General features: G+C 42.9%; 1 protein-coding gene across 1 annotated transcript; it reads left to right on the plus strand.

Moving 5' to 3' along the window:
- Window positions 1-580: 580 nt before the first annotated feature.
- CAPN8 (calpain 8) lies at window positions 581-19,952 on the plus strand (the record flags this gene model as incomplete). The annotated part of the gene is made up of 19 exons (XM_010189105.1): window positions 581-700; window positions 1,114-1,247; window positions 1,558-1,726; window positions 2,616-2,699; window positions 3,540-3,625; window positions 5,015-5,089; window positions 6,078-6,238; window positions 6,939-7,114; window positions 9,108-9,119; window positions 10,843-11,054; window positions 11,613-11,649; window positions 12,953-13,018; window positions 13,952-14,009; window positions 14,601-14,665; window positions 15,859-15,927; window positions 17,242-17,320; window positions 18,239-18,355; window positions 18,972-19,030; window positions 19,929-19,952. Coding segments are annotated over 19 exons (1,803 nt in total), but the record flags the coding sequence as incomplete, so codon positions are not given.
- Window positions 19,953-25,722: the final 5,770 nt, after the last annotated feature.

Below are 25,722 nucleotides of genomic sequence, written 5' to 3' on the forward strand. Positions count from 1 at the left end.
CTTATGAGGAGCGGCTGAGGGAGCTGGGTCTCTTTAGCTTGAAGAGGAGACTGAGGGGTGACCTCATTAACGTTTATAAGTTTGTAAAGGGCGAGTGTCAGGAGGAAGGAGCCAGGCTCTTCTCTCTGATGTCCAATGACAGGACAAGGGGCAATGGGTGCAAGCTGGAACATAGAAGTTTCCATGTGAACATGAGGAAAAGCTTTTTTACTGTGAGGGTTACAGAACACTGGAACAGGCTGCCCAGAGAGGTTGTGGAGTCTCCTTCTCTGGAGACATTCAAAACCCGCCTGGACGTGTTCCTGTGTGACCTAGTCTAGGTGATCCTGCTCTGGCAGGGGGGTAGGACTGGGTGATCTTTTAAGGTCCCTTCCAACTCCTGAGATTCTGTGATTCTCTGAACACAATAAACAAAACAAGAAAGAATTGCTGAACCAATACTGAATCTGGCAGGACTTTACAAAGCACTTAATGCTGGTATTTTAGTCTAGGTGGAAATGTGGCATAATGGTGTAAGGATCAGCTCGGCAAACCCCTATTTATTAATTAACTTTTCTGCCTTGTAACGTGTGTGGTTTTAGGTGATTGCTGGCTCCTGGCTGCCATTGCATCTCTCACTTTGAATCCAGATGTTCTGCACCGTGTTGTTCCCAAGGATCAAAGTTTCCAGAAGGACTATGCTGGGATCTTTCATTTCCAGGTACCTACATGATCAAAGTATTAAGAATAAAAGAGGAAAATGCTAGTATTCTGCTAAAACTGGCTTTTAAATGTTTTGCACAGGCTAAATATTCAAGAATTATAGTGTGAAATTGGTGGGGAGTAAGAGGGCATGAAAAGAAGAATGGAGATAAGTAACATTAAACGACACCTGCTCACTGGCTAGGTTCTGCTGTCTTACAGCTGGTGAGGCTCTGGTGAGTTATATAGGTTTTGTAAACTGAGTAAAACCATCACACCATGTGAGTCAAGCCAAGCTCTTTTGCTGCCAGCTGTTGAGTGTGATTCAGGCAGAAGTCGTTCCTCCTTAGGTGAAAGGGTAGGAAGATGGTAGAGTGGGTCTATTATGTGCACACCAGCCCTCATCATCTTCTCCTTTCTTCTTTTCATCAGTTTTGGCAGTACGGAGAATGGGTGGACGTGGTGGTAGATGACAGGCTGCCCACCAAGAACGGGAAGCTGCTCTTCGTGCACTCAGAGGAAGGCAATGAGTTCTGGAGCGCACTGCTGGAGAAGGCCTATGCGAAGTACGGTGGCTAAGCAGCGCAGGCAGCACTCCTGGGTGTGCAGAAGTTGACTGTCTGGGAGGTTGTGGTCTTAGACACAATGCGCTTCACTCAAATGCAGCCTCCATTCTACCCATTTTTCACAATTTCCTCTAGGTCCATAAAGAGTATTGGCAACCCTCTGTTTCAAGAGGCTTTACTTCTGGTGCCCCAGGTCACACTGCTGATCACATGAACCAAGAGATTCTAAATTATAAACCCTTTTTTCTGCAGCGTCATTGCTTACAGGTGGAAGTGGCCCCTTATACAGCTCTTGTTATCTCTCCCACAGGTTGAATGGCTCTTACGAAGCTCTCACAGGAGGGTGCACTATGGAAGGCTTTGAGGATTTTACTGGAGGCATTTCTGAGTCCTATGAGCTGCGGAGGGCCCCTTCGAACCTGTACCAGATAATCCAGAAGGCTCTGAGAGCTGGGTCACTGCTTGGCTGTTCCATCGATGTAAGAGACTGCAGCTGCTTTACTATCCTGACCCCTCAGGGCTCTGGTCGATACTGCACAAAAGCTCAGACCAATGTTAGACATAGGTAGGAAGGTCTGAACTAAAGGTAAACTACAGTTAATCGGAAACTTCTCTTGATTTCAGTTATAAAACTTCGAACAAAGTTCTAAGTAACCAATTCTCGTCATGTCTCTCTTTTTACAAGACACCCTGTGATAATACTTTGATCCATGAACTGGGGACTGGTCTTCCTGAACTCTGTTTTCATTCTCTGAGTATCTTTTCTCGTTCAAATTCTGTATAATTTCAGCTGCAGACACGAAACTGCCAGAGACAAACTCTTTGAGACACTTTGTTGTAGCCTGGAGTCTGATTCTGGCTTTGGTTTTCAATCCTAACATTTACTGACACCTATAATACAAACTCTCTCAAGTTACAGATGATGTTTGTACATGTTCTGGAAACTCCACACTTTGCAGATCCTGTTTCATTCTCTTGTTTGAAATCCTGGTTCATGGCATATAGGATTGCCAGAATTCAAATTTTGATATGTTGGATCTCAACTGAGGCAGGCTAGAGCTGAGTTCACATGGACGTGTCTTTACAAATCACTGGGTCTGTTACCTGAGCTGGGATTTGGATTTAGTTTTAGATTTCATTGTACATACTTGAATCTCTGCTATGCTAGGACTGCACATTTAGGGGTATGAATCTGTGGAGGTGAACTTCTGCTGTGGATCTCACCTCTATTTAATACACCTTGCATCAGAAATATTGATATTCATTGTGCATACCGCTTTGGATATCTTCCCCCTTATTAATTTGCTCATGAAAGCTGTGTTTGTACACAATATATAGTCCTAAATATGTATACTTCTATTGCCCCAGGTAACTTCTGCAGCTGGAATAGAAGCAATCACAAGTCTGAAACTGGTAAAGGGACACGCTTACTCTGTCACTGGAGCAGAAGAGGTGAGCCAGCCTCTCCAGGGCTCATCCAGCCTAGCTGAAGCTTTTATACTTGTCATCATACAAAAGAGCTTGGGATGCAATATTGCAATGCTTCAAACTTACAGATATCTTTCTGTGACTGGCCAAATAAAAATGTTGCTAACTTAAGCACTCTCTTACAGAAAGAAATTTCCTGCAGTACTTGGTCAGGTCAGAAGCTCTGCACTGGTAGTTGTATAGAGGGTACTGTGCAGTCTGCAACTTGCATTGTACCAGCAGACTGGAATACAAAAAGTAAAGGTGGGTCGAGCTGTTACCGAAATGAAAGGCATGGAAAGGGAAAACAAGAGAGGAGGCAGCCATTTCCCCACATTTTCTCCCCACCTGCATGAGGTGGGAGCGTGGACTTTGCCGATCAGTGCTAGTGGGAAAGGAGTAAAAGCCTCTTTCATGAACTCCTCCGTTAGTCTCACCTTCACTGTGAGCCATAGATAGTTCCACTCCTCTCAAAATGAATCATTACAGAGGTGTCCATGCCAAATAACCTCTTCCCAACCTTGCTGTGTTGTGTGACATCTGCTTTTGAGGATGTAGATATTCAGCTGCTTTGTAGCTGATGTTTTTCCCTGCCGGTTGCTGCCATTATATGAAATGGTGAGTGCTGCAGCTAATGGCTCGCTTGGTGGCACAGGGTAATGTAAAATAAGGGTGGAAGGTATCTAGGTGACCTTTAACTATTGCAAATTGTAATAGACTGTATCACTCTAGTACAAATCATGTTTTATCCTGTCTGAAAAGCAATGCCCTGTGATGATTGGGATAATGGAAGTGCTCAGGCTCTGCTTGTTGTGGATCTTTTAGGTATATTACCGAGGAAGGCCAGAAAAACTAGTGAGGCTTAGAAATCCCTGGGGTGAAGTGGAATGGACTGGAGCTTGGAGTGATAAGTAGGTTTTTATATGTCCCTGCTTCTCTCTCTTTGTTGTATTTTGGTATCTTTTAAAAATTAAATTGGGACTATGCAGTTAATCCAATCACAAAGCACATTTAGGAGAGATACTAAATCAGTTGGAACAAAACACTATTAATTTATTAGCAAGGTTAGATATTGATCTGCTCTGCCCAGTGGACATTCTTCCCTGCCTCAGGCAGAGCTTTCTAATAAGAGAGAACAGCCCACGTTTTAATTGTGAGCAGCCCAATGCAAGCCATATATATGTCATTTTACAAGATTACTTTTCTCAGCTTGATCCTGCTGATGGTGCGAGGACCTTAGAATGGGATGTGCAAACCAATCCCATTCCTGGGAAATACAGCAGAGCTAAACCATTGTGCCTCTACTTCAACTCTAGTAGAGTTGCCTTAAAGTTGCCTTGCTGTGCTCTAAATCAGACCAGTATTTGTTTTTTACTGGAGAATCTTGAAAAAAATTGGGATGTTGACTAAGCTAAAGACCCAGAAGTTTAAAGATCTACCAGAAACTCTCTGGGCTTCAATTACCTTGGAATCTCATGAGAATGGCAATGACAGCACCTCTTTTGTTTTTATATTTAGAATGGCATGAATTTTACTTTCATTTGGGCCATGCTATTTTTTCATGCAATACTTTGAGATTTCAGTTTCCTGTCCTGACTGACTGCAATATCCATGCTGATGTTGTGTAACACTTAAGGGCAGAAAACAGAGATAAGCATTAGAATTATTCTTACCTTTATCAGAGCTGCTTTGCTCAGCCCTATGATGAGGTGCTTCAGGCACGCACATGTGCCATATCCTGATTTTCTTGCACCTGTTTTACCAGGGGACAGCCCTGCTGAGGCAGGTGCAGAACTGCTCTGTCACGTGTGAGCAGATCAGAGCAGAATCCAGCTTGCTCCACAGTAACATCAGAATGGAGAAGGACCAGTGCTGTTTTCTGCAGTGCATTTTCTAATCCCACCTTTTAGCTTTCTTGTTCTTTTGTGATGCCAACAGCAGAGCTTATATCATTTCCCTAGGGAGACTACCAGGCATACCAACGGATTTTACAATGGAGAAGCTCTGCCTGACTTCCAGGCAGCGTGTAACCCAATCCAGCCAGTTTGCAATATTTGTGCATTCTGGCACCTGGCAGTGATGACTCAATTTAAGGCTTATTTGTTGCAGATACCGTTGCAGCCTTATTCCAGCCCTGTATGGTCAGGTTGAAGTGTGTCTCGCAATTGGGAAGGGCAGAAGGTCGAGGTGTTGAGGAAACACATACTCCTTTATCAGGTGTAACGGAACACAGAGCCTAACCCCCTGATCTTGTAGAATAAAATACAAATGAACAGCTTGCTTTTGTGTTTTGTCTGCAGTGCTCCTGAATGGAATTTTGTTGATCCCAAACAAAAACTGGCTCTGGATAAGCAAGTAGATGATGGAGAGTTTTGGTGAGAATCATTCAGTTGTACATTTTATGTGCATGGATGCTTTTTAAGCAGCCCTTTTAGTTGGATGGAGAGAAACTGCCAGCACAAAGGGGGTTAATAATGACATATGTGTGTGTTGCTAGCCTCTTGTTTATCTCCCTTCCCATTCAAATATTACCTTTTATTAGAGCTTGCATAACTCAGTGCTTATCCAAAATATAGAGACCAGATGGTAATAAAATTAATGAGGTGGCAAGAATGAACCTCATCTGCTCTATATTTTGAGGGTTTTTTTGCCTAAATGCTATGCACTAATGAAAAAGTTTAGATTACCAGCTTGGGAAGAGTGTGTTTACCCACATCTAATGGAAAGCCCATCCCAGTTAGCTGATTATATGGATCAGTACTGAATCCACATCACTCTGTCCTAGACTGGAAAGATAAACGCCCATCTTTCAGGGCAATCAGCTATATGGGCCATAAGGCACTGAGAAATGAGAACAGACCTCTGCTTGCGGCATGAAGTGATCAAGGTCTGTCACTCATGCAAACCTACTAGGAATGGGAAAAACAAACATTAATGATAAATTGAAAGCAAAACACAAACTGAGACTGTTTTTCTACAGAGTGGCTCTTTCATAAGGACCAATTCTTACTCCCATTAAATGGCATCTCCTCGCACATTTTGTTCCATAAATTTTAGTGAATTTATTTGTGAAGTATGAGCTATGAGGAATTGCCCACGGCTGAGGATGACAGCAAATGATATGACTGAGCCCATAATGTGTAACAGCCGTTGAGAACAACTGCCTCCGGGAGATACAGCACATTCAGGAACTGGGAAATTTTGTTTCCCAAAAGCGAATTCCAAGCTTCAGAGTTCAATTTAATGAACTCTGGGCAGCTCTGTAGTATCGATGCTTGCTGCCCTGTTGGGAAAGACATCCATTTGCACTCGCCTCGACTGCTGCAGACTGATGGACTAACCCAGGATTTTTTTGTGCATCAGGATGGCATTTTCAGATTTTCAAAGGCAGTTTACCCGCCTTGAGATCTGCAACTTGACTCCCGACACGCTGACAAGCAAGGAGATCAATAAATGGGACCTCACCCTGTTTAATGGACAGTGGAGACGGGGTTCAACTGCTGGGGGCTGCCAGAACTACCAAGGTTGGAGACACAGCCATGTGGGCACTTGGTGAAATAACAGCATAACAATCAAAATAAATACTTGTGAACCAGAGGGGTCTTTGGTGGGAAGGGCTTGGAGGACAGCTGTAGCATTTAGATAGTAAGCAAAAGCTTGTCAGCCTAAACCAATATCTAATTCACACTTACTTCCTCACTGGGGATCACCAACCCACTAAGCCGTTAACTCATGGCTGTATTCTTTTTTTTTTTCTGTCTGCTTTTCCTGCTTACATGGCTTTTGCTACTGACTGGTGCAATCCTCGGAAGGGTTGGGCAGGCCAGGAAAGTGTCACAGTTCAGTGGCAGCGTTTTTTGCCATTTATTTTCAGGGTAGACCTCTGGAGAAGCTGTCTGACATTTGGTCCTCTTGCAACAGTAAGAGCCTTGGCCAAGGACGTTTCCTGGAGATAAATGACTCGCTGGAATTAATGGCATCAGCTCCTTCCTGTTGGTCATTATTCCCCAGGAAATATCTTGGTGCTTTGATTTGCTGTGGCTCAAATTGATATTCAGCATGGCTATGAAAACAGAAAAACATATAAGTAATGGCAATGACAGGAAAAACTCTAGGCAAAAAAAGTCATTCCAAAGAGATATTCTCTGTAATTCTAGTGACAGCTATTTTGACTATGATGACAGCAAAATCTTCTCCTTTTTGTCTCGCCTTGGGAATTCTTAGCCACATACTGGACCAATCCCCAGTTTAAAATCCGCTTGGATGAACCAGATGATGACCATGAAGGGAGTCTTAATGAGCCGTGCTGCACTATACTGGTGGGTTTGATGCAGAAGAACCGGAGGAGACAGAAGAAAATGGGAGAAGATCTGCTTAGTATTGGTTATTCACTCTATCAGGTAAAGTTTGTTCCTGATTAAAGGCTTTATTCCCTCATCTTTTATGCTGTAAAAAAATCAACAATGTGCTAGATTGTGACATTCAGCACTACTCTACAATAAGAACTGGATTTTGCAAGATGATTCAAATCCTACTCTCATTTCTTCCTGACCCACATAATATGCAAAAATTCATATAAATTTAGTTTTTGTCCCACTTTACCAGGAGGACAGTGTAAAACTAGAGGCAATTATTTAGCAACAGTCTCATTGAGAGCCTTCTCTTACAAAACCTGAATAGGGGCAGGCTCAGGGTGCCTGGCAATTCTAGATAAGTGTTTCTGATTACAGCCTATCATTAGTGCTCAGGAGTCACTTTGGGTTTTTTATTATTTTTCCCTTGCATTTAAAAATTGTTTTGAATCATTGTCTACCATGCTATTGTTCTGATTCAGTGATCTTTTTTCTGATTCTCCCAGTGTTGCTTCTGTCTCTAAAAATACAATGAAGGGGAAAAATCTACATTGTCACCTCTAGTTTCTATGATGTGAAGGGATAGAAGCAAATATAAAAATTTCCAACCAGTACTATCATTCCCAATGTCATATCTGGAGAAAAGCAATTAAATGTTGTATAGATTCCACTGGATGAAGATCATTAACCAGCACATGTGGGAGCAGATGGGAATGGCTGACTTTTGCTAATATGTCTTGTGGAGGATGGTTCAGAACTAGGAAAAGTTTTCCCTAGTGCCCAAGTGTCTGCAGATACAAATGGTTCTCACTAAGCCTATTTCTGAATTTCCATCTGCATGGTGCCAAGCACTCTGGCTTATTGGCATTCTGAATTTGCACATTAAAGATGTTTGTCTGCTCACATCCTTGAGTACAACCCTGGAGAAGTTAGCAGAGCTTTTGTGCATTACATCTATTTCATCCCATCTGCCTCCTCTGTGATCTTTCCCATAGGAGGGTAGACTTGGTGGCTCTTAACAAGATGCTGGCTTTCTTTTGAAAGACATGGCTGCTAAGTTGTCTCCAGTAGGCATCCAGTTATGATCCAAGTTACTTGGGTCATGCACTTTTGTAGATTTACATTACAACTGGTGCTGCAGCTCAGGAGGTCCAGTTAGGACAGCATGGATGGTGACCTAAAGCAGATGTCTGTGCAGGAGAAGGTGAAAAGATGTATGCTCAAGTCTACCTGCCCTGCAGAGATTTTGTAAATCATGCAGTTCAAACTGCCTACTGACAATAACTGTAAGTGTGCCCATCACCAAGCTTCTGGCCTTCTAGTATGCTGGTTATACAAAACAAGACCTGAAGTCTCAAGGGGCCATCTCAGGCCCCAGAATCATTATATGGGTGATATTCTAAAAAGCTCTTTTGGGTCTTGGGAGGACATTCTCGTTGGTTTTCACTGGAATCTGTGCTCTCAAGACAACCAATTGCTTCTGGAAAAGCTATCTTATATTTGGAGGTACAAATTAACATAGTAATTTAGTTAATTTAGAAAGGGCCAAATCTTGAAATCTGTGACTCGTTATAATTGTCTTACAACAATCTCATCATCCTCGGGCAGATTGCTAGTGACAGTAGCCTTATATTTTCATCATATTCCAATAACAATAGACTAGTAGATTTTAGGTGTGCTGTAATAAACCCTCAGTTTGTTTTTGGTTAGCAATGTGGGACCAACTCGTTGACTTTCCTGACTGAACACTTAAAGGCTTATCTAAATATTTCCAACCATTAGTATCACTCACAACACCATATCAGGAGAAAAGCAATGAAATGTTGTATAGATTGCTCTGGATGAATATCCTGTTTTTGCTTTGGAACAGTTCTCGCACAAGCTAGAGCTCCATGTATAACTGATACTACAGTATGTGGTTATAAATGAAAATAATAATAAAAAAGCCTGAACAAGACTTTATCTGATTTTATTTTTTTTCGTAATGATAGATGCGGGTATGTAGCATTCCTTTAACATCAGCTCTTTCTCTCCCTTTCAGATTCCTCAGGAGGTATGTAATCTCTGCTGAAGACTTTAGTCTCCAGATATGCACCTCCTGTTGCTCTGGAGAATTTAGCTACTCAAAGGCTTCTTCCTTACTAATGACAGCTCTTCTGGAGAGCTTTGTTTTTGGATCGCTGGACCGATATCTCAAGTTCTGAATAACCATTTCCAAGGGACTAGGAAACAAAGCTTTATTACAGACATCTGAACCCCGAACTTGACTTCATTTATACTAGCTAAAATTTGGCTTCCACTAAGTTTGTGTAGTAGAGGTCAGAATTTGTCTATTTAGTACAGGTGAAGGCAGAACAAGGTCTCTGCACTCTAGAATCAGGAAAATGTAGCTGATGTTGTTTCAAGGAAATGCCAACGTCTGTGGATCTATTCCTTTTATAGTTCTGAGCTGGGGCTCCTGGTAATGAACAAACCCCACTGAACCTTTCCTAATCCTCCCAGATATCAATCCTGAGGTAAAAAGACTTTTAATTCCTGAAAAAAGAGACTTCAGAGGTGCCTGGCAGTAGGAATAGCCCATACTCATTACTGAGGTCCAGCAGCCTGTGCTGCCAATTTTTCCTTGGCTTTTCAGCCCTTTTCTTCTTGCTCAGAAAATGAATGCGGTCATGTAGCAATTAATTGTGTTCTTTTAACAGCCTTGCAGATGCAAAGGGGAAAAGAACTTTGTATATTGAAAAATATACGGATCTGGATACTTAATCTTTGCAGTCCCACTTAGCTTAAGATTGAGTGGGGAGAAAGGATGAGGTTGTTGAATAAATACCAAATCCAATCTTATCTTCAGAACAAAAGAGGAAAAAAACCCACATATTTTTACCATTTACAACAGAAAAATGGAATGATTATAAAATGTTTGATAACATCTTTGTATGCTGTGATCTTAGACAGCCAGAAATCTTATCTGTATGCAATGTTCCCCACCCTGTGTCAACCACACAGCACTTTTTGTGGATCATTGAATCACACTTTTTGAAAGACATCCCTGTGGAGCAAAAGTCATGAATAGGAGATTTAAAGCAGAGATGTTATTCTTACACTGCTGTTTTTTGTTACATTGGTGTTTTATTTTGTGAGCTATGCAATGTTTCACTTATTTAATAGTATATTGGTATTAAGGAAAAATTAAGTACTATTTTCCACATAATCCCAAGGAGTGCCCTTAATATTACTAATAGAAGTTGGATAAATCATCTCATGTGGCCCCAAAAGTCTCACTCTTGTGACTACTACTGTGCTCTGTTTACTATTATTTTCTGCCTGTTTAGATAAATCAGAGAGTACGAGAGCTATGCAATTAGATGTATCCTGTACCATAAATTGTTCAAAAGTGTTCTGAAAAATAAATTTGTTCATGAGAAGCCTGTGAAAGCAAAAAATGCTCAATACATGGACAACTTAAGTACAGTAGATACTAGTTTGACCAGGTATGAGCATACACTATGATCTTTTGATTTATTTTATATCACAGAGTGTAAAGAGGCATGTGAAAAGTTAATCTTTATAAAGGATGATATTTTCTCCTTCTAATTATCTGCCTTACTGTTTCCCATGACAGAACCCTGGTGCTTATCTTTTACAACATTGCTCATGGATTTAATATTTTATGCTAAGAAAAAGACTTGAGATGGCTTTAAAGCACTGAAATGGAAACAGGGAGGCTGGATTACCAGTGAATTGTCAAATAGTTTCTAACAAAAACACATTTCCCACAGCTGGAAAATACCACAGATATTCATGCAAACCGTGCTTTCTTCGCAAGGAACCAACCAGCAGCCCGGTCTGATCCTTATACCAACCTGCGTGAAGTCTCCAGCCGCATGAAGTTGCCTCGGGGAGAGTACCTCATTGTGCCATCCACTTTTGAGCCTTACAAAAACGGAGAGTTCTGCCTGCGAGTTTTTTCGGAGAAACAGGCTAAAACGCAGTGCGTATCTCCTCTGTAAAGCCCCTCTTCTGCTGATGAGGCACACAGTGGAAAAGGTCGGGTGTTGCACCCACATCTTTCCCCCTAACCAGTAATATAGGCCCATTTCTAGGACCTATTTTCTTATGTAGTCTAACATCTGTGACACACACACACACATCCATGGTAGAGAGTCATGGGTCTTCAGATGACCTCCAGCAACCACTGAATAGATCCCTCAGGTCTAGGAGGTAGTTCTCACAATTAAAGATGGCAGAATGTGGGAGTATAATGCTGAGGAGATGGTTCTAAAAAGGGTTGTATCAATAGTGGCCATTGAATGAAAAAAACAGGAGTCTGGATAGAAGACAAGAACAACAAGGCTGGATTTCCCAAGGAAAGTATCTTCAGAGAGGTGGGACAGACAGAGGTGTAGGAAGCAGGAAACCTGGGGGCTTGTTCTATGCATTTGGTAACACCTTATATGAAAATAGATTGTTTTACTAATTACTTTAAGGGCAAACGATAGACTTGTCATTTCTTCTTGATGTTTTTCATTTTTTTTCCATTTTTCCTTAGAGTGATTGGTGATGTGGTGGCTGCAAAACCATATGAGGTAAATGTCTTAACTGGGCAGATTGTATTTTTTTTTTCTTAACAGACTTTTTGTTCATAATGTGAGGGCAAAACATGGGTGAGATCACAGAATCACAGAATCACAGAACATTAGGGTTTGGAAGGGACCTCAAAAGATCATCTAGTCCAATCCCCCTGCCGGAGCAGGAACACCTAGATGAGGTTACACAGGAAGGCGTCCAGGCGAGTTTTGAATGTCTCCAGAGAAGGAGACTCCACAACCTCTCTGGGCAGCCTGTGCCAGTGCTCTGTTACCCTCACTGAGAAGTTGTTTCTTCTCAAATTGAAGTGGAACCTCCTGTGTTCCAGTTTGTGTCCGTTACCCCTTGTCTTATCATAGTTTGTCACCGAGAAGAGCCTGGCTCCATCCTCATGACACTCACCCTTTAAATATTTATAAACATGAATGAGGTCTCCCCTCAGTCTCCTCTTCTCCAAGCTAAAGAGACCCAGCTCCCTCAGCCGCTCCTCATAAGGGAGATGCTCCACTCCCTCAATCATCTTTGTAGCCCTACGCTGGACTCTTTCCAGCAGTTCCCTGTCCTTCCTGAACTGAGGGGCCCAGAACTGGACACAATATTCCAGATGCGGTCTCACCAGGGCAGAGTAGAGGGGGAGGAGAACCTCTCTCGACCTACTGACCACACCCCTTCTGATACACCCCAGGGTGCCATTGGCCTTCTTGGCCATAAGATCTTTGTATTTCCCCTGAGCTGGGATCACAGTATGTGTTTGTGCTCAGGAAAAGTAGGTTTTGGTTATGAGGATTCTTTACATATCTGCATGGCTTAGTTTCACATGCACTTTCCTGTACCTGGGCACATGTGGAACAGAAACTGCACCCTTGTAGACTGGGCTAGAACACATTAAATTGTCCTTCCATCTAGTACAGGTGGGAGAAGGTGGGGAGGGCACTGAATGATCCTTTTCATAGAATCAAATAGTCTTTCCGAAGCCCAAGAGAAGTTACAAAAGCAGACATCCAAGGAACTGCTGTATTGCTATGGTTAGGTGCAGCAACATTTTCACTGCGGCTATTTAATAAAACTATTTTGGTGGCAGAAGAAAACTTCTTCATCGGTCTTAGAAAGTATTTACTCCCAAACGAATTCAGGCCCTGGCTGGTCATGATTTAAGTAGTGCCTCTGTTTTGCTGTTGCTGCAGAGCAAGTGCTCATTTTCCATTTCTGTAATAGTCCCCTGTAAAGCTGCTTTATGATATCCACAACTCGCTTTCTAGAACCACCTTGTAAACTGCACTCTTGGTCATCTCTTTCCTCTAGCCCCATGTTGATAACAAAGATATAGATGACGAATTCAAGACTCTGTTTCAGAAGATCTCTGGAGAGGTAAGTGGATTAAAACGAAAGAGTGGGACCTCTCTGTTATGATTATGCAAATATTTGACTTGCCAGTTCTTTTTACCATCTAGTGTTCAAAAAACCCAAGCGGTTCTCCCCTTTTATTAACTCACAGTTTGGGTTCACTTTATTTTACCATATAACAGTTTTACTACATTGTTCCTCTTATTGGCGCAAAATGTGATTTGTTCCCTTGGTAATGCAGGGCATGGAATATCTTTGAAAATAGGGGTGATGGCAGTGAGGCCTGTGAAAATATTATCCCATGGTGAAATAAATTACCTGTAGAGCTAGCATATAATTCTGACAATTGCCTAGTTGGCCAATTCCTTCCTTTTTGTTTAGAAGCCCCAGGAATCAGAAAAACTCTTGGCTGAACAGTCTCTGTGTATTGTATTTGACAAACCTCAGTATCTACAAAGCCCTGCTGTGCTAGCCTGTGGCTGTCGCATCAAATTTTCTCTTAATGAGCAGGTGGCCACTGGCACTGAAGAGGGAAAACATCTTGTTAGCTAGAAAGACCTTTCTGAGTTTTGAAAGGGCAATTTTAATATTGTTTGGTTGTAGTTTCCATAAGCCTGGAAAATCTCAAATGCTCTCCTGAACCTCTTCAGCTGAGAAAGAAGGCAGGCACTCAATTCAGTCAAACCTATTAAAAAAGTTAACGTTTACTGAGTCATGTCACCACAGCACCTAGCAAACCACTTATTTCCTATCTAAAAGGCTAGGATATCTTCATGGTTTCTGAGGATCTTCTCCATGTGATGTCCAATAGTAAATATAAAGTGTTAGAAAAAATTAAAGGTTAATATGCCTTAGATAAGGATTAGAAGGAAAATGATCCCCGGATGTCTGACAGAAAATTAATATAGTTTGTTCCAAATAATTTTTGTGTCAGCACCTAAAATGTTTTCTGTCTAGGACTCTGAAGTGACTGCAATTGAACTTCAAACTATCCTAAACCGGGTATTGGCAAAGAGTAAGTACTCTGTATTTCCCATGATGGAGCTGAAAGGCATGTGCTGAAATGACGAGACATAAAGCTGCTCTTTGGTCTGAGTGAACGTCCATGCCTGGGTCCCTCAGCACACAGATGGGATCTGTGCTAGCAGAACTCAGCTCTATTAGCTAAGGACGATGAAAAACTAAGTCTTTGTCTGTCCCCAGCTGAGTTTTTTCTGGCCTGTTGAACCGCTAATATGGAGGGGAAAAAGTACCACTTGGTGCTCCCCTTCCAAGAGCTGCCAGCCAATGTCCCACAGAAACACTATATTCCCTGTACCTTCTTGGGAGGACCACCATGAGAAGATACTACTATGCTGCAGCATAACTTCTGTGAACAGACAGAGGCTTACCACCCTCAAGACCAATAGCATCCCCCGCTCCAATGCCAAAAAAAATGTGTTAATCAGCTGAAGGGAAATAGTGGAAGCGATGGCAGAGCATTTACTTTGCTAACAAGATTTATGATTCTATGATTTTAAGGCAACTGGCATCTCCAAGGTTTTCTGCAGGAAAACATTTATCTAAAAGCATTTCTGACTTGGATTTTTATATCCTTTATTTACAGGAAAGGATATTAAAAGTGATGGATTCAACATTAACACTTGTAGGGAGATGATCAGCCTTTTAGATGTATCCTTTGAATGTCATTTCATCACCCTTAAAGTTTCTGGATCTCCTTTACAAAACTTCTTGATAAGATAGACTAAGTTTACACTTCTGTTATCCAGGCACATGGCTGGAGGCATAAAATTCAGCCAAGCATCTCTATCAGATCGTGGTGTCAGCAACGTGAACCATTTAATCATCAGCTGCCTCTCTCACCTGCTCTGCATCTCTCCTTGCTTAAACATTTCCCTAAAAATAGCAGGGAGGAGAAGCAGAAACCTTCTGCTTGAATGCACCTGTGCAGTCTCAGATGCATACACAGCATGCTTGGTAGGAGGCACGTTTTAAGCACAACCTCAACTTCCATCTCTAAGTCAGGTGCTGCTTACAGAACTCAAAGCAGCAGAGACAGACTGGAAAACCTGTTCAGAGGGGGAAGGCTATGAGTATATGCTGTGCCTCCCTCTCTTCTACATAGCTTGTAGGACACTTTGGTGCTATGTGTAGCCAAGGGAAAAGGAGAGGTCAGCACATCTGCCCAGTACTCCTTTAATGTGCTGGGGATGTAGCCAGTGCACTGGGAGGGTAAAGAGTCATGCTGCTAGGTTTACACTAATGTTGGTCTCATGACATGGCTGTGTTGAGGTCAGCTGTGGATCTTCTGGGTCACCAGCTGTTAGGAGAAGTGATGCCTTTGCCCTACACTCCACAGCATCCCAAACCCAACAGGGCAACTCAATAAGTACAGCAACATGGGGGCCAACTCCTTGTTTCTGCATAATTTTCCATAGAAATGGATGTTCAAGGTCCTGAAGGACATGGGAAATACGTGTGTAGCCTACTGTTGACCCTCTCTGTTCACTCACAGTTCCTGTCTCTGCTTTCTTGTCTGCTGTGAAGCCAGTCCTTTGTTTCTCTAAGGGCTTTAATCTACTGTTAACTGTACAAAAAGTGAGTAGATCTAATCGTGCTTTTATATTTAGCAATCCCTTATATCATTCCTTGAGAGTGCTAGAAATTCTTGGCATGCCTTGAGTTAAGCAAATGTAAAGCTGTGGGTATGTCTGTGTGAGATGGAGATGTATGACAAATGAGAATGAATATGGCATTAAGATGACATTGTGATAGGTGATTTGTTTTTATCAGAACTGGTTGCTCTCCAGTTTTGCTAAGGATAGAGGAATCCTGATTTTTGAACCATGCCTTAACATCACCAGACCAATGGGACTGGCACCTTGGGACTCCTAGAATTCAAGATGCTTTGGATGAAGATTCAAAAGTATTTGGTAACAAAATATTTCTGACTGTCTCCCCTTCCTTCTCAGCTTTGAAGTACTGATCCAGAACTGAGATAGGGTACAGTCACCACAGGCAGATGTACTTGGAAGCCTTCCTTCTCATGGCTGGAGTTTGTTCCAGGCTCAGAAACACCTCTGATTTAAAAGGCCACAAGCAGAAATTCTTTCATCTCATCCCCACCCCTCTCCATCATTTTCAGTATCTCATGAAAAGCCAGATAAATGCTCTTTCATTGCTGGCAAAGATAGCTCTCTGCTGCTTGCTGTATTGAAGCTTGTATGGACATGTCTCTGCTGTTGCAATACGTTACACTACCAGCTGAGCACCAGCAAACACAAGAAGCACATATTTTTAGGATCTACAAAAACCTGGATTTGTATTTTTTAAATCTTGTAGAAGTGCCGAATTATTTTTCTGACAGGGGATTTAATATTCCAAGAAGTGCACCCAGAATCAAGCAGTCTAAAGGGAGGTTAAATTTGGACCTGCTTTGTTTGACAATACCCTTTTTGGGCAAGACTGCTGCTATCATGCTTGATGCTGGTCAGCATAGAGCATCCGTCCTGGTGATTCATAAGGAGATGTTCAGCTCTCCTTCAGCCAGAGGCACCGGCTTTGTCCTGGGCTGGTGTTGGCAGAGCAAGCCCTGAGAGACAATTCCAGACTGAGCTGTAGGTCTGGGTGGCTTCTAATTCTGGACAATGAACCTGCTGGCAGGAGGAAGCATCTGTTATCTCGTCTGAAGTATTAAGCAAAATGGACTTTGTCTGTTGCACTGTTTGCCAAGTGATAGGATATTTTCCTCAATGGCCTGTCTGCCACCATGTAACATGACGGCAGGCAGGCTGCCAGTCCACAGGAACGTGCTTCCCAGTCTGCCTTGCTTGCCAGTAGCTTTTTGAAACATTTCCCTTGTTCATTAACAATGCAAAGAGTGGGAGCTTGCCGCTGGTATGGGCAGCCCCTGTCCCAGCCAGCAGAAACGTGAGACTGTGTCCGCACAGCAGTGGCAGCAAAGGTAGGCACCAATGTCCTGGCTTTAATTTAGCCACAGGAGCAGAGGGGATGGCAGGGCATGGGCTGCAGAGTGGACTCGCAAACCAAGGTTACGCCCTAGAGGAGCCCTGATTATTTGAATCTGGCTGCTAACCCCTGGTGAGCCTCGTGTTACCATATCTTCAAGACTGGTGTTACCCAGCTATGAAAGCCAGAGCCTGCCTGCCTGTGCTCACACTATCACATTGCTGCGTGGGCACACATTGAAAAGCCATTTTTGCATTCCCTCATTCCCTCTGCTGCAGGCAATCTATAAGAGAGTGGACAGTGACTACTCCGGTACCATCGACTCCCATGAGATGTGGAATGCCCTTAGAGAGGCAGGTGAGTGCGCTGCTCGGGGACGCCCTCAGGTCACTGCTGTCCCCCCCACCAAATATTGGAAGAACGGTGGAGCCTTTTAATGGCTTTGCTTCCCTCCCATCTCCTAGATCACAGCATTGCCAGTCTCTTCCTGACAGTCACATACTGCCACATCCTGTTGCTGTTATACACATTAAAACCTATCCTCTGTTCTGCATTATGAACCACTGACATTTTTGTCCGTGCTGTGATCATTGCTTATTCATCTGATTATTACTTGCTCTATTTTTGGCCTCATTATTTCCTAATCTAATTGTTCTCTTTCAGAGCTATGCCCAAATCCTCTTTTGCCTTCATTTCCTCCCACCACCTTTCTCTACACCAGAGAAAGTGCAAGCCTGATCAAGGCATGCCCCAAATGATATCCTCTCTGATGTGTGCTATTCTCTTCTGGAGCAGTGCTTGCCATCTCAGGAGCATCTAGAGAAGCACAGATTTTTTGGTCTGTCTTGTGCTCAGTGGAGTCTATCTGAATGATCCAGAGACAGAAATAGCACTAATATGGGCCTGAATAGAGCCCAATGTGTTATGTGAGCAGTTGGCTCTGCTGCAATCACTGCTATTCAGTTGCAGCACCAATTCACTAATTAGGGTGTTTATAAGGAACATAGGACTGGTTATGCTGTGAAACAATGTGAAATATGCAGTCTGACAAAATGCCATGGGAGAACTTTATGCCTCTCTTCACCCAGCACAATGGGCTTTGGAAAGGACCCACAGCAGAGGTGGTTGATGGAGTCCAGGAGGCCGTCTGGGGGGAACAGTCCTCAGTCCTTTATCCAGGTCTGTCTGTAGCTGCAGCAGTCCATGGGTAAGTCACATCGAAGACCGCATATTAGCCTGCTGTGTCAGTAACTTGTGTGCTTCCCATGCCTTCAGGTTTCATGCTCAACGATCAGGTGCAGCACAGCATTGTCATGCGCTATGCCTGCAGCAAGCTGACCATTGATTTCGATGGCTTTGTGGCCTGCATGATCCGCTTGGAAACCCTGTTCAGTAAGTGTCTCCATTCATCAGCCAAGGGGAATTCTTGAAAACTTTGGGGTTTCGTTAAGTATTCAGTGTCTTTTAACTGTGAACATAGCAAATTGCACGGAAATGTGAGGTTGCCAGCAAAATTATGTCTGCTGGAGAAAGCAACAGAGAAATAGCAAAAGCCTTTCTGTCTGAATGACCATGGAGAATGTGGGACAGCTTTTCATAACCTACCATGCTCTTCTGCTTTACAGTCATCTGCACGTTATGGTCAGTGTTCTGGCCTCTGAGTTGTCCCAGCTCCTATAAATGGCACCATTTATCATTTACAGTCCTTACTCAGACCTGAGTTTGTCCCTGCATCATACCAAATGCTACTGCATCAGATTTTATACTTGTCCTGCTGCCAACTCTCAGTTTGCTGCTGTAGATCTGACTATTCCACCCCATGAAGTGGCTTAGAAATTACTTGTAAGAGGAAAGAAGAACAGCTGTAATATTCTCTTGCAGAACCAATCTAGATTTCCAGCAGATCATGGCAAAAAGCCAGACCTCTACATTTTGTCAGACAGTGATTCTCTACATGCCAGACTCTGTGGTTTATATCCATTTATTTTCCCCATCTTCTACTTTTCAGAAGTGTTCCATCTCCTGGACAAAGATGAGAATGGAGTCGTCCAGCTCTCTCTGCCTGAGGTGAGGCGGGTCAGATTGAAATACCATCTGATTAAGCCACAGCAATGGACCGCACTGTGATATATTTATTTAAAATCACTATTATCAGTGGTAAGCTCAGTAATGATTTAAAGGAAAAGTCTGTTTATGTGAAAGAGTTCTTCAGCTCAGAAGGCCTGTCTGAATTAGTAGAACCAACATTTAATGTATATGAACAAAAAAGTAAAGATACATTCAAAATCCCTAAGGTTGCTTGTGAAGAGGCTTACACAGTGTGTTTTACTGACTACTTTTAGAGGGCAGTGGCCAATTCATCAGAAAACACACAGCAGGGAACTATTCTTGTCTGGCAGAGAGTGTACTGATCAACCCACCAGAATTAGAAGAGACCTTTTAAGATGCCAGGTCTTTTTTTCCCCACATTGTTTTTAATACAAATTTCTCCTGTTGAAGTTGTAATAAAAGCAATCAGCTTGAGTCTTCCCTTTGCAGAATGCAAATATATCTCAGGAAACAGCTGGAAGGGCCCCCAAGAGCTCCATCCAATTAGCCCTCTCAGTTGAAGACTGACTCAACAGGAGGAGGATGGCTAGAAGCCCTGTGACCCGCAGTCACAGTTAGTTAAATTAAGCTGAAATTGTACATTGCATACTTAAACCCTAGAATTTTTCAAAGGTCACACAGCTTGCCCTGGAGAACTGGTCTTCTCTCGGAAGAGACCCCACTTGCAATGTCTGAGGCTGATCTCGGCAATAAATTTCCCCAAAGTTCCAGAGCAGATGGATCCTTACGCATACAACAGAATAAAACCCAGGTCTAGCCTTTCCCAGCTTGTTCTCCCAGAGCCATGGTAGCGTGCCCTGGTGACATCCTGTGGACCTTCCAGATGGTCTGACTCTCTGTTCTGTTTCTCCATCAGTGGCTGTGCTGCACACTGGTCTGAACCACAGTTGATGAATTCAGTGGAGACCCCTGAGACTTCTTGACACAAACCACTTGTTTGGCTTCTCCTCGTTACAGAAAGCAGAGAAAGAAATTTGTTTTTATTACTGCCAAGTTATTTTAAACACATTAAAAGTGATCTCCTGTCAGTTATAAAATAAATTAATAAAAAAATGCTAAAAAACAAATAAAACAAACAAATCCAAACTAAACCTCCTTTACTTTTCCTACCCAAAGAATATTTCTGTGTGTCATGCTGAAATGTCACCAATTTTGACTTTACCAAAGATGAGCCCAGGTGCCTTTGGTTTGACTTCTGACTGTGCATCAGACTTCAGCGGTGTTCAAAATCCTGGAAGGGATCTCCATTGTCTGTAACATCCAGCATAGGTTTCACAGAATGGAACCCATGCTCAGAGCACTGGCAAAATTTGTGTTGCTGCTCTGGCTACCTCCCTTCCCAGCCAATTGTCCACTTTGGCTGTGCCAAGCGCCCATGGAAGCTGGTGGTGAGGAGCTTGGAGGCAGATGATGATCTGCTGAGAGCACAGGGGATTTGGGCATGGACACAGTCCCGAGCCTGAGCAGGCAATTAGGCAAACATGATGGCACTCCTCCATGAGTCTTGGCTCAGTCTTCTAGGAAGAGGAGAGAGGATGGAAGGCCACAGGCAAGTTGCTGCAGTTATTTCAACTGAGACTTTCTCCTATGAATGCTTGTCCATATGCGTGCTTCAATGCCCAAAGGTTTTGGAGTGTTAGGAGGTCAGTGATTGGAGCCCAGAAGCTCATGAAGACAAGTCTGAGGGGAGGGACATAAAATGCATGTGTAGGGGGTCTAGGGGCTCCGGTATGCATGAAATGTGCTGATGTGGACCATGAATAAAGAAGTAACTTAAGCTAATGGACACTGGTTAACAGTGCTATGCTTTCCTAAGATCTTGTAAAACCTTTGTCCTTTTAAAAAAATCTCCCTGCCTTTAATTTCACAGTACTATAAAGAGTAATAGCACAGCAATGCAGGCAAGTTAATCTAGCAGTCCTTTTTGCAATCAGAAAACATTTCTGTAACTCACAGTAATGATCTGACAAGATGACATGTCTTTGACACTTCTGCCCCTGCGCAGGAGTGCAGGCAGAGATCTGTGTCCCCAGGGCAGATGTGGAGCCAAGGCTGTCTCCCTCTCTTCAGTGCTGTGTTTGAGAGGGGCATTTCTCCATGCCTGCTTGCCCCTAAGCAAGAAGAAAGCTGTTGTTTGCTTCCCATCCCCGCACACAAAGTGCCTCATGACAGCCCCCAGGCCTCTGCTTGACATCTCTCCCAGCATTTCTTGTTAGTGCTGGCTACAGCTGTCTGACTAAAAGGAAAGTGTGACCTGTTTCAGTGCATGGCTCTGTATTTCTAATAGATGGTATTTGCTGCTCTCATTTAGAGGTCCCCTCCCAGAAAAAGAGTAATAAATGCTTTTTAGTTCAGGTTTCAGAATAAAAACAGACAGCAGGGGAACCAAAGCCTTCCCCCTGCCATCCCTGTGCACCTATCATTGGACATGACATGCAGGCAGCTCAGATTGCCACCAGTTTCTCACAGTAGATGTTGGCTTACTGACCAGCATCAGGCATCTACCTACCTCCACCTTCCTGGAAGACAGAGCTACCTGGGGCAAGCTGAGATCTCCAAAACCTTGAGAATTTTCTAGTGAATGCTCTGCCTGATCAGTAAGATGAATGTGTCCTTCTCTGCCCTATATCTTGGGTATGCAACACGTCTCCTTACTAACATGCAGCAGGGTGAGCTAACTGCCTGCAGCTTCAGATTTGCTTTCTGCTCACATGCACTATTCAGAAGTTCATTCACAAGAACACAAATTATGATCTCAGAAAGGCCTCTCTCAACAGGACTGGGAAAACTCAAATATAGGCAGAAATGCATTGCATGCTCCCTTTACTTCAAGCAAGATGCCCCCACCACAATAATGCTCATAGTTATCTCAATGACTCTCACTCTCCTGTTCAGGATGGGCAGAGTGGTGCACTTCATCTTCCTTTATCTTTGAGAAGCAGGCAGCTCTAGAGAAGCCACCTCTCTTTCATTTGTTCTTTGAGCACAGCACTTGGCTATCAGGTCTCAGGAAACAACTGCTCAAAAATAAGCCTTTTCATGGGATTTAATGCACTTGTCCTTTTTACTTGACATTTCTGCAAAAATATGATTAACATCCACATTATTTTCCTTCTTTTTGCTGCAAGCTGAACAAATGTCTGCAGTTATCAGTTCTCCCAGTTAGTCCTGATTTGGCTAAAATGCCTCTTGACTAAAACGCCTGCAGCAGCTCCTGTGGAGGCAGTGGGGCATGGTGGGGTGAACTAGGGCTTGGGCATCTGGACTCGCTGCACTCTTACACCTTGCATATTGGCCGTGCTTCATTTTCAGAGCTGTGAAGCACTGCTAGCTCCCATGAGATCTGAGTAGCTTAGTCATGGGGAATTACAATGCAGGCACAAGGCACAAAGGTTCATGAATTTGGGATACTTCCCCTGTCACTATGAAAATCATGCTGCATGGTGTTCTCAGGACTTTATAAAAAAGACAGGGCAAAAGAGACCCCCATGGAAACTGCAACGGCTTGTTAGAACTTTCCTTTCTCTCTCCACTTTCCCATAGAAATGTTTTCATTTGCACTGCAGCCTCGTGAACTGAAAACTTGACCTCTGTACGTTGTTCCTGTAAAATGTGACTCACATTAGACCATGTTCAGAGTTCCAAACTACTTAGACACTAATTGTCTTGCAGTTGCCTACAGAGGAATTTCCCGTGGGTATAAATCCTACCACATCAGCCTTTGACACCAGCTTTACACCAGAGTATATGTCTGCATGAGGTGCAAGACAATCATGGGGATTTGGGATTCTGCCTACAAACTAGGAAGATAAAAAGAATCGACCTTGTACAGACAATTATTTGCCACCTGTTCATCCTCCCAGAATGGGAGATTTACAGAGGGATCTCTCCTTTCACACCACTGCAGGCTAATGATCAGGTCTGTGGCTTACGAGTAAGCACAGGAGCAGTCCTTTTCAAATTCCTTTTCATTCTTTACTGCAGATAATTCCGCTGAACCTGACTCAATGGTACATTTTAGTTCTTCATTTCCATACAGTTCAGACAACCTGGCAGGCCTGGAAGTGCTGAGATACTGAGAGCATGTTTTTCCTTTCTATCTTATTCAGGATGCATCCAAAGTCCCAGCCTGCTGTTGTTGTTATCCCAGCCTAAGCTTATAGACTGGAGATTCAAATAAAGTCCATGGGAGCAAGCAAGATTCTGGGTGCGAAAGGAACCCAAATTCCAAAGCTTTTCAAGTTTTTGCACCACTAATGATGTCCCTAGCGATAGTTAATCTTAAAGTAGTGCCCTGCTACTGCCTGACAAGCTTGTTGCCATGGTGTCTGTGTCTCTCTGTATAACTGGCACATATAGCATAAAAATCCTCTCTTTCTTTAATAGAGCAAATTACTTCACTTGTTACTGTTGGCTGCTCATTAACTCCTTCCTCCATCTTTGAAATCTTTGAAATCTTTGATGCCACTCTCACCTGTGCAGGCCCTCATCAGTGCAGCATCACCTGTACAGGTGGGTGGGTGGGAGAACTGGGCCAGTGTGGTTCTTGGAGCAGGTTGTGTTGAAAGACAAAGAGCATGAAGCAGAAAATAATCAGTAGGAATGGTTCTGGGAAGTGGACTAAAGAAGCACCTGAACAAATGCTGGGATAACAGCCAGGAAGAAGCTGAATGAATCAGCTTTTCATCCATGCAGGAGTTGAACAGTGTCAGGAAAGGGAAAAAAATGGTTTCTTCTTTGATTCTTGCTGCTTTCAGGGAAGAAGGCAAGTGAACTCTCTTCATAATACACAGGGCTGACTTAACAAATGCTTTTCTCTTATTTAGAGAAAAACATTGCTGTTTTTGTCTATTTGCTCACCTCTAAATGTGTAAAAACTACATTGCTGGCTCAAGGTTTGAGTAATGTATTTCTTCTAACCCACTTCTTATGCATTAAAGAAAAACCCAACAAACCAAAACTAAAAAAAACCAACCCAAACCAGTGATGCTTTCTCTAAGTTCAAGCTAGGTGTTCTTCTCCTCAACATAATCCCTCACCAAATTAGGTTTGCCTAGGCTAGTTTAAATGAAGTAGCTTGATCTAGATCTTATACTGAAGATAACAGTGAGGGACTTCTTCCAATGTCTTAAGGTATTTCAGGCTTATCTAAATTCCCACATTATTTTTGTTATTCTCTCTTCTTCTCCTAGCTGCACAGATGGTCACATTTTAATTTCTGCTTTATGATTCTTGCCAGCTGATACAGTAAAATGTTTCGGTTTTCCTCTTTTATATGTAAAACAACATTGAAGCTGGTTTTGAAGGGGAATTTCCATTATTCTCCTTAATTGTTCACACCCTGCTAGCCACAACACAAGCCACATTCAGATAACAGGGTACTTGTGCCTCAGACCTAGTACATTGCCAACAGTTGCTGAGGTGGAGCAGCAGGAATGGCAAGTGCAACATCACCCAGGTGCTCTGCTGAGGGCACATACCACTTTTAAACAGCTCACATAACACAGGTACACAGGGCACAGAGTCCCCAAGAAAACTGCTAGGCTATCCATGTAGAAAGCACCACCAATTTTTCCAGAGATGTGTCTTCATTACATCGCAAACACACGAGTACACACATTAAACACATTTCACTGTATATGGGTGTTTCCTCTGTCTCTTTACTCAACCCTGTAGCTGTATAGGGACATCACTGAACTTCCCACCATGAATATCCCTGCCCTGGCAGTGGCAGCACAGACTATGAAGAGAAAATAAGCAACTGATCTCCATGCCATTAAGGGCCTGTACTTAGACACAAAAGCAAAGAAACTGATTTATTGGCAGTTACCCATTGCTCTCATTGCCTCTCACACCTCTGAAAGAAGCCAGGCTACTTCTTTGCTGAGGCTTTGAAAGGAAAAATAGAGTAGACCTGGTCAATGTGGCACTGCTTTAATTATAAGATCATCAGTGCTTTCGTTAGTAAAGAATGGAATAATTTTTGCCACAGTTTAGCTGTGAATAGCACAGGATTTGGGATTTCCATAGATATTTCACTTATGTGTCTTATTTTCTCTGTACACCTTAACTGCCTATTTAGCCAGCACTCCTAGGCCGGTTCTTAGGCACAGCTCTTTAATGTCATCCATGTAGGATGGCATGGAAAATAAAATCTTTCCTTTTATTTAGAGAGATTTATTTGGTAATTGATAGCAGCAAGATATCTGGCAGAGTCACTAAGTTCACTAGCTTAAAACTGTATGCGTTTGTTCAACTGCCTGTGTTTTCCCAAGCTGTAATAACACTCTTAGACTGCTGTGTAAATTTACCCAGCACACATGCCGAAGCAGGTATGATCTCTGGGGAGTGTAAAGGGGCTCTGTGACCAACACAGTTCATGGCAAATTGTATTTTGCTATGTTTTAAAAGCTCATAATATTTGTTCATTAATTTGCAGGGAGTTGGAGCTCAGGAAATGTGGTGCTCGTCAAACGCAGGATTGATTACTGGTGGTGGCTGGTGCTGTGGCAGACAGCGAGGTTTCCTGAGGGGTCTCCTTACTGGAGGGCAGAAGCACCTCTGGGGGCTGTTCCAGGGTGCAGGTTGTGTCACACAGAGAAAGCTCTCATCTGCCTTGGGTGGCGTCTTCTGCTGAGGAAGCCTCGCCT

This window comes from Mesitornis unicolor, unplaced genomic scaffold (genome assembly GCF_000695765.1).
Source record: "Mesitornis unicolor isolate BGI_N332 unplaced genomic scaffold, ASM69576v1 scaffold5757, whole genome shotgun sequence".
Classification (NCBI taxonomy): domain Eukaryota; kingdom Metazoa; phylum Chordata; class Aves; order Mesitornithiformes; family Mesitornithidae; genus Mesitornis; species Mesitornis unicolor.